This window comes from Pelobates fuscus, chromosome 12 (assembly GCF_036172605.1).
Source record: "Pelobates fuscus isolate aPelFus1 chromosome 12, aPelFus1.pri, whole genome shotgun sequence".
NCBI classification, from domain to species: Eukaryota; Metazoa; Chordata; class Amphibia; order Anura; family Pelobatidae; genus Pelobates; species Pelobates fuscus.
The window spans coordinates 66,157,707-66,172,705 of NC_086328.1; the positions used below are offsets into that span (position 1 = coordinate 66,157,707).

The following is a 14,999-nucleotide window of genomic DNA, read 5'->3' on the forward strand; positions in this document are numbered from 1 at the left end:
CCAGCCGTGTGTGGAGGTAATACAATAAAATAAATTAAAAATGAAGTGGAGTCTCAGAGCAAAACTAACCCAGAATCCCCAATAAATATATTTGCTATTTCATTTTTTATTTATTTTATAAAGTTACATCTGACTATACTACCCTATGTCTAGTTTTTTTCCTCCTAGATATCTGAAAACATTCACTTTGCCATTTATTACGGTGGTATTACCTCCTAGTTTTGGGAGATATTATTTGTTTCACCTACACCCTAATTATTTGTATGTTTAGTTTTTTAGTGTATAGAAGGCACACTTTTCAAGTGGGTGTTGTATGTTTTGCATATAGTGGTTATATTGCTCTTGTTTTTATTCTCTACATATTCTCTCTATTCTTGTTTTTATTCTCTACATATTCTGTCAGACAATACATGGCAGATATTCCAGTTAAATTAATAATATCATTCAGTCATGTTAAAACATAAAGAATTAAAAACACTTTGAACTTTGTAAGATACACCTTTAGACAAAATTAGAATGCAACTTACATTTGAAGAAGCAGTGTTAACTATATTCTTAAAAGGGCACTGCAGAGTGCATTTCATTGCCAAGTTTAAACATATTATGTAGATGAAGCATGCAATTAGTATTGAAACTAGTATTAAAAAGATTGACACTCTCAGCCTATAAGTTGCATCAAGTAAAAGGTTTCCTGTATGTGGAAGTGGAAAGCAGGGCAATCAGGTACCACCTTACATAGTTAGGGGCAAACATTAGTTAATGGTTTAATGGTAACACATGATTGTCACAGGACCTCCTTAAACCATAACAACTTAATTGAGATGACATTGTTCTAGGACCTGGAGTGGTCCTTTAATATTTTAGGACTTAATATAACAAACATTCTCATTAAAACATGTAAAGTATCCTAACATTTAAAAAAAGTGGGTGGCTGCATGCCTTTACAAACAGGGCCGGTTAAATTTTCGGGTACACAGGCGAAGATGATTTTGGCCCCCTGTAACCTTCCCCCCCCTGCCAAAAAAAAAAACTCCTTCACCTGTGTGCCTCTTCACCTGCCTTTTGTTTCTTATCCCCTTTTTTAAATGTCTTACCCCTTTAGTGTATCTTATCCCCTAATTGTCCCCATTGTGTGTCTTACATCTCCCTTGTGTATCTCTTACAACCCCCTTTGTGTGTCTTACTCCCCCAGCCCCTTTGTGTGTCTCCTGCCCTCCCAGGCCCTTTGTGTCTTTTACTCTTTCCAGCTCATTTGCGTATTTCTCCTTCACCCCCAGCCCGTCTATCTCCCCCCAGCCCCTCTGTGTCTATTTTTCCTCCTCTACAGCCCCTCTGTGTCTCTTCCACCCCCAACCCCTTTATATTTCCACCCACATGCCCTTCTATGTGTCGCTTTCATTCCCAGACCCTCTGTGCATCTTTCTAACTCCCAGGCCCATCTGTGTGACTATCTCCCCCCTCATGTCCCTCTGGGTGTCTTTCTCCCCACTCAGGCCCCCCTGTGTGCCACTCTCCCCTCCTTCTCCCTTAATGGTCCTCTCACCTCCCTGTCCTTAATGGTCCTCTCCCCTCCAAGTCCCTTAGTGTTCCTATCCCCTCCTCTCCCTGTCTCTCAGTGTTCCTCTCCCCTCCCTCACCTGTCCCTTAGTGTTTCTCTCCCCTCTCTTCCCTGTCCTTTAGTGTTACTCTCCCCATCCCCTGCCCCTTAGTGTTTCTCTCCCCTCCCTCCTCTGCCCCTTAGTGTTACTCTCCCCCCTTACCTGTCTCTTAGTGCCCCCTCTCTTAGTGTTCTTCTCCCCTTAGTGTTCTTCTCCCCTTAGTGTTCTTTTACCCTTTCCTCCACTGTCCCTTAGTTTTCCTCTTCTTCCCCCTTAATGTTTCTCCCCCCCCCCCCCCCCCCCCTGTTCCTCTCCCCTTCTCGGTGTGCCTCCTACATTTTGTAGATTAGAGTGACCCGCACCCAGCTGGACTGACACAAAGTACTCTCTCAGTGAGCACTGCCTGTCAGTTCCCCCAAGGTACAGGAAAAAGAAGCTTCTGTACTACGGTCCGCTCCGCTCGGCCACGCTGCACTAAGTGACTGGCAGGAGGGAGCACTGTGCTCTTCCCTCCTGCCGGGTTACTCTAATCTAGCGCAACCCAGGCCGTTGCGCCCTAAGAAGGCCGCCTGTGCCGCCTTATGGACGCGCTGGCCCTGTTTACAAACCTTGTCCAGATAACTCCATAATCTATTTATGTATTGTAATATATAATTAAGTTGTGTAAGTCATTGAAAAAAGTTTCAAGTATTTTTACAAAGAAATCTAGATAAACATACACTATAGTTTAAAAATACATTAATTGCAGCTGAACTCTGTGATATTGTCAATGCACAGAAGAACAGTACAGCACGGACAAGGGACAGAGCAGTGCTCTAGGGAGATAGTGTCCTTCAAAAAAAGGGCATATGGGAGGTATGTGATGTGGGATGGTAACAGTTTAGACCACGTGAGCTAAAATTCACAGCAAAATATTTTAAACCATTCTTCCCACATGTTGGTTTTGCATCGTGTGGTTTAAGACTAGCACATGCATTCGCTTATACCGTCTGGTTATTCTTATGCAAAAAGCAAGAGAATGCGACAGAGGAAGTGCCTGCTTTGCAATTGGAGAAACAAATAACAAAGCAACATTAACCCCATCACAATCGCGTTTCAAAATGGAATTTTGTGATAACTGAGCTGCTAGCTTGTATAAAAAAAGATCTTGAAAAACATTATCTTGCTTCACATGCAAATGTGTACTGAACAGGAAAATAAATAATTTTAACGCAAGGTCAGGTGACTGAGTTTACAATGTTCATGGTGGCTGAAAAATGAAAACTAATTTTCCTTCTTAGCTACATTATTGTATATCAATTCTACTGACTAGATGAACTTTTAACCTCTACACCTTTTCCACTTTAATAAAAAAGTGCATCGAGGAGCAAATACGTTCTTTCAATTTATATTTCCGATGAGCTTCTATAATCTGTATAGATCCAAGTACCCTTAGAAAAAGGTTATGAGCAGGCCTGAGTCATTCTGTTAAAAACCTTTTTAAGAGCCTAGCAAAGGTGGCATTGTTGTATCTTTTTCTCATGTCAGATTTCAACGGCAATTTCTATTTAGTTCAAATAATTTATAGAAAGGGTCAGCTAGAACATGTAGTTCTAACGTATTTTCATCATTTGTGTTTTTTTTTCCTTTCTACATTAAGAACATGTTAATGTACTTTATAACTCGGATTAATTTTGATCAATCAATTTCTGGGGGGAAAAAAATGACTGCACTACATTACTTTACCTCTCAACTAATAGCATTCTAGTATGTAATATAATATCCATTAACCCTCACAACAAACTATTGTGTAACTTAAAAGGAAGACTGTTACGTCTCAAGATATTACACCATGGAATAAAATACGGAAAATTACTTATAACCTGTATTGGTCTCTGCAGGGGGAGCAGTACTAAACCCTGGTGGTCCAAGTGGTGAGAGTGAACTCTAACCTGCAGCTCTTGAGGCTAGAGTTCACTCTCCCGAGATTCGGAGCGTTGCCCTGGTAACCACGGCTCCGAGCTTGCGAGAGAAGAACCTGGTGGAGCTGTAGGTTAGAGCTACCCCGAGTTCTGTTTCCCTTCCCTGCCAACTGCTGCATTTCAGTGCTAGTGGGCCAGTGAGTGAGATCTCTGATCTCCCCTCCAGTCCTGCAGAGCCGGCAGGGGAGGGTGAGGCACGGTTCCCGGTGCTATGATCATAGCACCGGGGAAACATTTTGTGGCGCCCAGGGCACCGTGGCACACAGTTTGGGAACCGCTGACATAAATAATACCTATGTGTCTACTTACTTCTGACTTCTGCCATAAAAACATGGCCAAATAAAGCTGGAAGTCGATCAATTATAAATTAAAACATAATACTCAATCTCAAAACAGTGCTTGACAATATTTAAATGGAAAATAAAATAGTTTAATTAGTTAATATTACCAGTGACATCGGTTTACCAAAGGAAAACAACAGTTTTTAAAGTGTATTTTGTGAACTTAATTTTTTCTATTCTTATCACCATTCCTCAGTATCTTTAAATCTCTCTCTCTCTGTTCCATAGGCCTGGGATATAACAACCCGCACATGCGCTTACACGAATCACACTGTACTACCAGAAGCATTAGAGCGCTGGCCTGTTCATCTCCTTGAGAACTTGCTCCCAAGACATTTGGAGATCATGTTCGAAATCAACCAGAGACATCTCAATGTACAGTAAATCCTATCTCTTGTTTACCGTATTCCATTTCTCTCAGTCACCTTTATTTCTCCATTGAGTTTTCATGGTTTGATTTCTTTCCATACCGTAACGTTTATGTTACCCCAAGTCTCCATCAATTTATTCTCACTTTTTTTGTATTCTTCTTTTTAGCGTGTAGCTCTCGTATTCCCTGGGGATATCGACCGTATGCGCAGAATGTCTCTTGTAGAGGAAGGCTCAGTGAAACGCATTAACATGGCTCATCTGTGCATTGTGGGATCACATGCAGTCAATGGAGTTGCTCAAATTCATTCTGACATCATTAAAGACACTGTGTGAGTATCTACTGTTGCGATACTGATTTCTTCTTTCTCATACAAACTTCCACCAGATCACCTTGATACGCTCAATTTCTATTCTGTCTATATCTTCTATGTTTCCTCCTTTCCTCATATTTTCATTATCTCTCAGTTTCCACGATTTCTATGAAATGGATGCCCACAAATTCCAGAATAAGACTAATGGAATCACCCCAAGGCGTTGGTTAGTCCTGTGTAATCCAGGTCTAGCTGAAGTCATAGCAGAAGTAAGAAAAATGATCTACATATTGTGTAACAAGTGGTTTACATTGTTATTTAATTATTCTCCAATGTGTTAGAGCTTCAGTACAGCAAAACACATACTATGTACTAAAGATAACCAAAATACATCAAATGTTAAAACGAAATCACTTGCCTGATAGATTATCATATCCGTACAGTTTCTTACCTTTTCCTGTTTGCAGCATTTGAGAGGTGTATAATTTCAATGCAAATAGAAATATATAGACCTATCAAAATATCAAGTATCTATTGAACACAAATTTCTATAACGTAGAATCTGTAAATGTTAGATATATGTATACTTGAGATGCTCATAATTTTAAGAAGCAGAGTGTGTTTTAGAATGCCATGCTCCACAGATGATTTAAATTATTTATGAATTATTTAAATGAGATATAATGCACAAGTCACATCCATACAGTTCAAGGGCCCAGGGCCCTAATCTAGGCCAGAACTATGACACATATGCCCCCAGTCTACATGATATAGAGAAAAAACAAAAGTAAGATGTACCTAAAATATTACATTTGAGAAACAAACCATAGGATAATACAGTAAAAACACTTAACATTCTGATAATTTAGGCTAATTTTTTGAGTGAAACCTTGAGATTTTGAGATTTTACTTTATTACTCTATGATTTGTTTCTCACATTTTCTATTTTAGGTATATCTTAGTTTTGTTTTTTACTGTTTGAGGATTAAGAGAAATCCTTTGTTATACCTAACTTGAAAGGGTAAATACCATTTCATTTTTCTGATTGCGATTACACTGCACTTTGGCTGGTTTTTAATTTTGATATAGATATAGAGAAAGTTGCACTCCCAAGCAGGAGCTGCCACCATATTATTTTAGCTTACAATGAAATGTTGCAGTCACATATACACAAGAATTCACATACTAAACGACACAAACACACACATGCAGGCACCTATACCTACACTAATTCCTCTACATTTCATCCCTCTGTACCATATCTATCTATTTCATCTATGCCTTTAATATATCTAGCCAGCTCCCTCTATGTCATATTTCTTCATTTAATCTTCATTTTATCTGTACCATACCATATCTCTCCCTTTCATCTCACACCATATCATATCTCTTGATTTCATCTAGGCCAATTTCACATCTCTCAAATTCATCTATGGCAATTTCATATGTCTCCATCTCCTTGATATATCTCTTCATTTCATCCCACCCCATATCATATCATGTCATATATCATGGCATATATTATATCTTTCCGTTTCATTTATGCCCATTTCATAGCTCTCCATCTCCCTTCATTTCTTCTATCATGCAATTTACTTCACATCTATTCTAGTGGTTTAGTGGTGGTGTGTGGTAAATAAGCAGCAGTGGTATGCTGATTGAGAAGCAGTGTCAGTATGTGTCTCAGCACACAACACGCTACTATCTCTGCCACAAAATCAGAGGGGGCTGGTATATGAAATCATACAAGCACGCGCATGTGTGTGACATATTGTCCATTTGGTTGAACATTACTCACAGATTCACTATGAAATAAATTACTCTTGCTTAACACATATTTTTTAATCCCCAGCGTATAGGTGATGAGTACATCACTCACCTAGATCAGCTAAAGAAACTTTTGGACTTTGTCAATGACGATGCCTTTATCCGAGATGTTGCTAAAGTGAAACAGGTATAACTTAACAACTGTCTGTTACTGTGATACACAACAGTAGTGGAATTCAGAATCCTGTTGTTAGCTGTAATCCTATTCTTACAATGGAGTGCTATTTGAAAAGATATAGAGTGTCTAACCTCTTTTACATATACATGACCTATATTGCTGCTGGATTGATTAGAGAGTCAGTATTTCTTTATATTTCATTATTTTTACTTTTTGTTATTGTTTGCTGATAGTTCTCCAAACTTAAAAAAAACATAAAAGATGACATGGGTCTGCTATTTAACAACTTCACAGAAATATACATAATTTTTAATTATTAGCATAATATCATTTCCAGCATTGTAGTCGTAGCACATACATATAAGAAAAAAGAAACATTTTGTGCTTAGATTTCTGTATCGAGATACATAAAAATATAATCATGTGGGGGTTGGGACCTGACTGTTGAGCCAGACATACATGCTGTGAGAGAGCTCCCTACTATCATATTAATACAGAAATATTTCTCGCCTTTTAAGGTTCTTTTTAAGAGTCTAATGTTAATTTGCCTACTCCTCGAACTGACGAGTACATTTGAGGTTGCGGTTGAGGAGCATATTTTCAGCTGACATACGAAGTTCCTCGAACTATGCACAGTAGAGAGGATCTCCTTGCCCAGAGCAAGATGTGCACCTGAGAAGACAGACAAGCGCCCTGCCATCGCTTTTTGGTCTAGGGGGGATCTGAAGTTAATCAGTTGGAGATACTTGGCCTAATCAGTGTAGCAGACTCCATTCCCTTATGTTCGGTTGTCCCTACCCCCTTGTTCATCTCCTGAAAGGCTAGTATGACTAGTATGTGGTCCCTTGTTATGCTCCAGTGAACACCGACCTCCACTGGCTGTTAACCACAAATGAATGACTTGACACCTTTCCTTGAGTGCGTCTTCCTGGGTGGCAGCCTTTCGAATAATGAAATGCATGTGGTCCAATGAATGGCGGCCATTTTGTCTCCCAAACGCAGGCAGTAGTACTTAGTCATTGAATGCCTGGAACTGGTTTTGGCCTCGTGTCTCTGCGAATCCAGGCAAAGTTAGTACCTCTGCCCGTCCCACTTCCCGGCCACCTAGACAAACGACGTTCGGAAGACAGGATCTACCGAACAGGGGGAGTATTCGCTCCATAACAACCAGGGGGATCACTCGTCCGTGTTCACACAGAAAACCCGAACTTTGTTCGACGATAACGTTTGCTCTACCAAACTGATCTGAGCGCTTTTTGGATATGTTGTGCACTCAGATTGGGGCTATTCAGGAATATTATTTTTGTGGGTTCCTTTACTGTTTTCATGTATTTTTGGGGTATATTAAAAATCTCTGTAAGTTTCTGTATTTGAGAGATAATTGAGTTATGCTAATTGGAGCTCAATTATCTCTCAAACACAAAGGTTCTTGGCAAAGAAACCCTTATATTCTTGACTTGGAAACCCCATGCTAGGGTCAATGCATAAAAGCCATGTGTGCCAGAAATAAAGTCAGTTGTACTCCCAGAACTGTGTGTCGTCCAGTTGCTGAGGAGGAGTTGGGCTATTTACTTGCTATTTTCTTGTTCCTGATTCTACTCTGGGTGATCCAGCGGAGGAAAGACCCTGCCAGGACTAGGGCTCCACTACAATCAGCACTAATACCTCTTCCCGACCTGTACCCAAGATGGTGGACAAACCAATCTGTCTGCGAACGTGCAAAAGGCTAAATCTGCAGACCAACAAACTAATGGATGTATTTCAAGATCTATGCTCTCAATTCTGGGACAAGCTGGAACAGCTCAAAGATGTTGGCCTTTGGCTGACCCAGTGGATAGCGGTGAGCCACACAAAGCATCTACTCAGGCACTCAGAATGGGTCACCATAGCCACTTACCTAGTAGTAAACCTCCACATCGCAGGCCAAAAGCCAGGAGGGTTCTTCAACTATGAAGGATGTGCCCGGTGGGATTTCCTTGGACTCTGATCTTAGCTCAAGGTCAGATTTATGGGCACCAGATGCTGGCTCAGCAAGTGACCTCTGACTACTTGAATGGACTGTTTTGGACTTGCCGTCATGCTAATATAACTTATTAACTTAAGATTTACTTGAGGTTGGAGTAGGTTGAAGGGTCATCATCTAGGACTGGTTGCCATAATCTTTTGATACCTGCTCAGTATCTCTCACAGGCTATCCGATGACTTTCCACTCTCAAATTTCTTTACCTTATCAATTTCATTAATCTTTTTTCATAGTATCTCAGTTTTTAGCAGTGAATAATTCTATATACCAAGTCTCGTGTTAACTACTCCTTAATGTCTTCAGACAAAGTTTGCTTGCATTTTTATCACTTTATTTAAATTAAATCTTGAGATATACAAATAGAAACATAGTATAGCATGAGCAATGACAAAATATGTAATTGCTCATGCTATACTATGTTTCTGAGCACTTCTGTCCAGTAATGTCACAACTACAAAAACAGTGTCTGTTATACATGGGCCTCAATAAAAAATTATTTACACCGTTTGTTTTTTCCTTTTTTTTTTTTTTTTTACCTTTAAGGAAATATTACAGGAAGAAGAGGGAAACATTATCTTTCACTTTTTCACACAGGATTTTAAATATTAGCATGCAGAAAATATACTATTCTTGTCACACAAAACGGAGAAATAACAATTGTCAAATTGTTTACAGTATTTGTAAGGCCCCTAAGGGCTTTATGAGAACAGTTCACTAAAAATAGCAACAGAATGTAAAAATAAAGCATGTATTGTGCATAAGCCTTCATACATTAAGTATAGTTAAATAATCGATTTGTTAAATACAGGGATTTTCAAATAACTATAACAATTTGTAATATTCTTTCCACTGCTGAGTGACATCTCTCTACTTCTCTTCAATGACTCTTAGAATTCAGCAAAGTGGTTTTGTGTGGCTTCAATTACTGTGAGTGAGGAAGGGATATTTTCACACAATTTTCATAGGTTCAGGACAAGTTTAGGGTAGCAATTATTCTTGAAAAATAAAAAAGGCAAACTGAGCTTAAGGGGCTAAACATTTTCAATCGCATTGCAAAATGATAGAAAACCATGTATGTAAGTAGGTAATGTGTTTTTTCGCTGGACTACATACTAATACTTGCATACATACATTTGCACATGAAATCATTTGTTGCAATAAAACACCTGACTATGTTAAGCTAACACATGCTTCCCCAAAGCAGACTTACCAAGTCTCAAACTGATTTTTGTGTTTTCTACAGGAGAACAAATTGAAGTTTTCAAGATATCTTGAGAAAGAATACAAAGTAAAGATCAACCCTAGTTCTATGTTTGATGTCCATGTAAAGAGAATCCATGAGTACAAAAGACAACTGTTGAATTGTCTGCATGTGATCACTTTGTACAATAGTGAGTAAGAATTTGATATGATAACATAATTTAGATATACTTATATATATTTTAAAGGAACCGTCTACTGTTATAAATGAATGCATCTATTTATAATACTAGAGTGTTGTATGGGCTCTTTGGATTATTGGGTACCCCTTTCCGTCTAAGATGAAGTAGTCACTAAACTCTGCCCTGCCCCCAGGAGAACATCAACAATGCTTCAGCAAGCTGAAGTACTTTACGTGTTTGGAGTGTTCCTTTAACCTGTCAATGATCTCATGATGTAATGGGGTATATAAGTGTCAGAGTCCTGATTTTGAATACATTACAAGATCACATTGCCTGACCTTTAAGTATGGAATAGGTGGTAAGGGTTCGGAGACTCACTTGTGTAGTCCAGTCTGGGTTAACACTTGCTAATCATTCAAAGACAGGTTCAAGGCTTTCTTATCAGTCAAAGACAGGGTAACAGCTTACTTATCAGTCAAAAATGTATTCAGTGCTGCAGGAACTTGCAGCACTTAGTAAAACATTGAAGTTCACTTATACCTTGTTTTAAAGGACTATAGGTTGCCTTATGTCAACCCCCTTTTGTATTAAAAAACTAAAGTTAAATAATGATTACTTACCTTGTTTCCAGCACAGGACTTCTCTGCTGCAGCCACCCACCCACTCAGCCTTCATAGATGTCAGCATGTCTAGTGTACTTAACCCTGCAATGAAAACATTGCTCTTTCTACAAAACAGCAGTGTTTTTCATTGCAGGGTTAAATGACAGGACCACTGCACCCAGGCCACTTCATTGAGATGGGTTGGTCTGGGTGACTTTAGTGTTTGCAAAAAAAACAAAAGTAAATGCATACACTTAGAAAGGTGGGGGAAACTTCCTGCAGGGTGCTTCAGAAAGGGAGGGCCAATCCCTAAAGACATCAAATGTAAAAAAAAAAAAGATATAAAGGCACACCTGAGGTTTCTTCAGTCGGAATGATGTTAGTTGATACATCTGTAATACACATTTAAAAGGAAACAAAGCATCTGATGAAAAATGTTTAAATGGCCACTAAAGTCACCCAATGGAAAAAAATAAATATCCAGGCACACCTGAGGTTTCTTCTAAAAGACAGTCTTTATTTGAAACAAGGAAGTGGAAACAACATTTTGGCACCTCTCTGAGCCTTTATCAAATCTGTAACAATGATTGACATTCCGCTTAGAGGTGTACAGTTGCAGGTTAAAGAGTTACATATATCTAGATGTAATTTTATTTTTATATCTTACAAATATTTAACATATTTTTAAAATATATATCTAGATATAAGCAAATAAAGAGTAACGATAGCATTAAAAAAAACCTGGGAAGTGACAGGTTTTTGTTTAAGGGGATGATAAGATAATGTCTGCCAGTGTCAAACATGTGCTATTCAAAAAAAACAGAAAAAAACAGTAATGACCAAGGGGACCCTTAGTCATGCACTATTAGCCAGGTATGCTGCATAGAGGTCTGATACATGTAAGTGTGTGTATTCAAGAATGTAATTTACTCTTTTCAAGGGGAGCGAATCAGGAAGCCCTGCTGGCCATACGTTTGAAAGCCAGTAGGCTGTTCTTAAATTAATTCACAATGCTGATTTCTGTATTGGGACAAGAGATTGGGGCATGCAGTTTACACCTAAAGCAATTTAGCTGTTCAGACAACATTAATGAAAATACAGTATAGAGACATTAAAATAGCTCATATTGATGGAAAACTGTAACATTGCTTTATGAATCTTAACCAGAGAGAGAGAAATATCTTCCTATTGTATATAGGTGAGAGAAGAAAAACATTTTATTAGCTGTGCCCCAATATCTCTTGAAATTGTTCGATGATATATAATATACACATTCTCCACATTTGTGTTAGAAGCAGTTATTTGACATGATTGAATATGGCACACCACAGAATGTTAGATGGTGTTAGAATTTCCTGCTCGACAAGTATATTTATTCTTAAAGGGAAACCCTGAGCAAAAAAAAACATTAGCTTAATGAAGTGGGTTTAATGTACTTCATTTAGGAGATACATCTCTTTGCTTAGACTGCCCTAGCCACATCTCCCCTGTTTAAGAGTCACTTCCTGAAAAAGAGTCTTCATTTTTTAGCTTCCCTTATTGCACAGTGTGTTTAATATAGAAATTATTATCTCCTGTTCTGCTAATAGACCTCTGTATGTGATTAAAGTTCAATTAACAGAAAAGGAGATAAGAACTTAGTGTGCCCATTTAATTACATGGATTGCTTCATTGTGAAACTCACCCTTTAGCACTGGATAGCCAAATTTAGTTCAAGTATTGATGCGTTATGTTCCAATTTCTGTTGTGTTTGCAGGAATAAAGAAAGATCCTAGTAAGCAATATGTGCCCAGAACAGTCATGATTGGTGGAAAGGTGAGTACAAGGCATTCGGTAGGATCAGATAAATACTATATCTGTTTATTTCAGAAAACATTCAGCAGTCAGGTTATAGCACAACCTCCACCATAATATCAGATGAAGTAGCACGTTTTAAATGTTGAAGTGATCCCTTATTTCTCAACTCTTTCAATCATGTAGATATAAGTTAATCATCACATTTGTTTCCAGAATTCTACAAATATTTATTTGCCTGTTATTAAATTGTAACCTGACTACTCTCCTCTTGACGGAGTAGTTTGCATCTTACTATAAATGTTGAGATTATGCTAGTATTGTCTTCTTTTTATGTTACTCTTTGACACTTTTACGACTTCATCACAGTGCTCTTAATATATTCAACAGATGATAATGGTGATTACTACTGTGGTCTACCAGGTTACGTCGCTAGTTCATGTTGCAAGCTCACCAGTGGCTCCTTGCATCAATGTAGTAAACAATGGATTTTGAAACACTTAATGTTTTTCTAGGTCTCGCTTAGACTTACTGGCCTACTTTATAGGCACTGACACCTCCTTGCCCTCTATTTAGCAAAAAAAAATCTTCAACCGATTCCGAATGCAAATGACACACTTAGAATTACCTCAAGACCTTTGTTACCCTTCTAGATTATAAAATAATGATAAGACAAAAAATATATATAAAAACAGACTGCCCTTCAGAATTTATCAATGTAAATTCCTTCAAACACAGATGTAATCTACACTTCCTAGTAACTGTTTCATTTTAAATGCAGTTTACTATAGAAAAGTGCAAAAAACAAACAAACTACCGAACAGTTACTGTCCAATTTCTTATAGACAGCATTATAAATTAACATGAAGAGAAACACATTACAAATATCTTCTCTCTATTCCCTTTGTTTTACCATATATCCTTTTCTTTTCGTTACTTTACGTGTTTCACTTTCTTTCTTTCTTGTGCTCTCTAAATCTCCCCCTCCTTTTTTTCATCATCGCCTCATTACTTTCTTCTGTTTCCTTTCTCTCTCTTTTTTTATTCAGGCTGCTCCTGGCTATCATATGGCCAAGATGATTATCAAGCTAATCACATCTGTTGGAGACGTGATCAATAATGATCCAGCCATAGGAGATCGTCTGAAACTCCTCTTCTTGGAGAACTATCGTGTGTCTCTGGCAGAGAAAGGTGTGTTCTCTATAATATGATGTCACTTAAATACAAAAATGAATCGCTTTGCTTAGGGAAATATTTTAATGTGATACACGGTCTGCATGTGCAGACTCAATTTTGTGTTTTCCATCATTTAATTGCAGTAGCGTTCAATTTCTGGTTTTCTAATTGTCTTAATTTTGCTACATCTTTCTCTCATTTTTTTTAATGTTATGTGTTCTTCTCTCCACTGGTTATTTTTCTATGTACAATGCTGATTTCTGTGATTTTATATTACTCACTGAATCTTGTTATCTCCATTTCTGTTGTTTCTCAGTGGTCCCAGCTGCTGACCTTTCTGAGCAGATCTCAACTGCTGGTACCGAGGCTTCTGGCACTGGAAACATGAAATTCATGTTGAATGGTGCCCTGACAATTGGCACCATGGATGGAGCAAATGTTGAAATGGCTGAAGAAGCCGGAGAGGAGAATCTCTTCATTTTTGGCATGAGAGTGCCTGATGTTGAGAAGCTTGATCGTGATGGGTATGAAATGAAAAGTGTTCTATCTCTACTTTTGAGCAAGCTTTTATCAGTGCAGCTTAGCTATTTTGTTGCATTTTGAATTATTTAGCATTTTGTATTATGCATTTCATATGAAACCTCCTCCTTGTTCTAGTTGTTTAGGTTGCCACAACTGCAAAAGCTTTGTTGATTGAGTTTGCATAGCAAAAGCAAGGTCTACAGATCAGACAAAGTATCAAGTACCCCATTTGTAATATAGTCCTAATGAGTTGTGGCAGGGGTGAGAATTGTGGACCACTGCTAAGATAGTAGTGATGCAATAAATCCAGAAATCACAAGAGTCCAACATATCACACTAGTAGCAGAATGGAATTTAAGTACAGAAAATAATAATCAGGAAATCCATTCTGGCAGTCAGAACAAGAAGAATAATGCCTATGACTATGCAGACATACAAAATCAGACATACTCATGTAGGCAGGCTTCAATTGTGCAGTAAACTGCAGCCACAGTATGTATATATAACTGAGGGAAGAAGCTTTAGAATTTCCAAAGCACAAGCAGTGACACAGAAGCACACTTAATTCTAAAGCAGTGAATCAAAGTGAGTCTAAGTGGCACTGGCGATAGCAGCTACGGAAGCTGACTTTCTTTTCTATTCTGTTCTTTCTGGGTTTTTTTACCGGATGCCTTGCATCTGCTGAAGATGTGTGTAATTTGCATCATTTTGCATTGGAAGCTGCCTCTACAGCAAGTGGTACCTTATCACTTGGTTACTTAATGCTAATATAAATGTTGATGGTCCCAGTACTGGTGATGTTGAAGAAGGGGGTATTGGTGGTGATGGTAACGTTGACAGTGGGTATGCTACTTGTGCCAGTGGTAACAGGTGTAGCTGTTGTCTCAACTGTCCCTGATGGATAAGATGATTCTCCAGCAGACACAGATGGACTTGGAGATGCAGGAGGCAAGTGCACACTAGATGCCAGAT

At 38.4% G+C, this 14,999-nt stretch overlaps 1 protein-coding gene across 1 annotated transcript in view; it reads left to right on the forward strand.

The window, feature by feature from the left end:
- PYGM (glycogen phosphorylase, muscle associated) overlaps nucleotides 1-14,999 on the forward strand; it is a 63,960-nt gene that overhangs the window by 34,790 nt on the left and 14,171 nt on the right. The window contains exons 10-17 of the mRNA XM_063437807.1: nucleotides 4,129-4,275; nucleotides 4,438-4,601; nucleotides 4,738-4,852; nucleotides 6,436-6,537; nucleotides 9,795-9,942; nucleotides 12,292-12,350; nucleotides 13,379-13,520; nucleotides 13,822-14,029. Of these exons, the coding sequence (XP_063293877.1) occupies nucleotides 4,129-4,275; nucleotides 4,438-4,601; nucleotides 4,738-4,852; nucleotides 6,436-6,537; nucleotides 9,795-9,942; nucleotides 12,292-12,350; nucleotides 13,379-13,520; nucleotides 13,822-14,029 (1,085 nt within the window). The remainder of the gene's footprint in view (nucleotides 1-4,128; nucleotides 4,276-4,437; nucleotides 4,602-4,737; nucleotides 4,853-6,435; nucleotides 6,538-9,794; nucleotides 9,943-12,291; nucleotides 12,351-13,378; nucleotides 13,521-13,821; nucleotides 14,030-14,999) is intronic.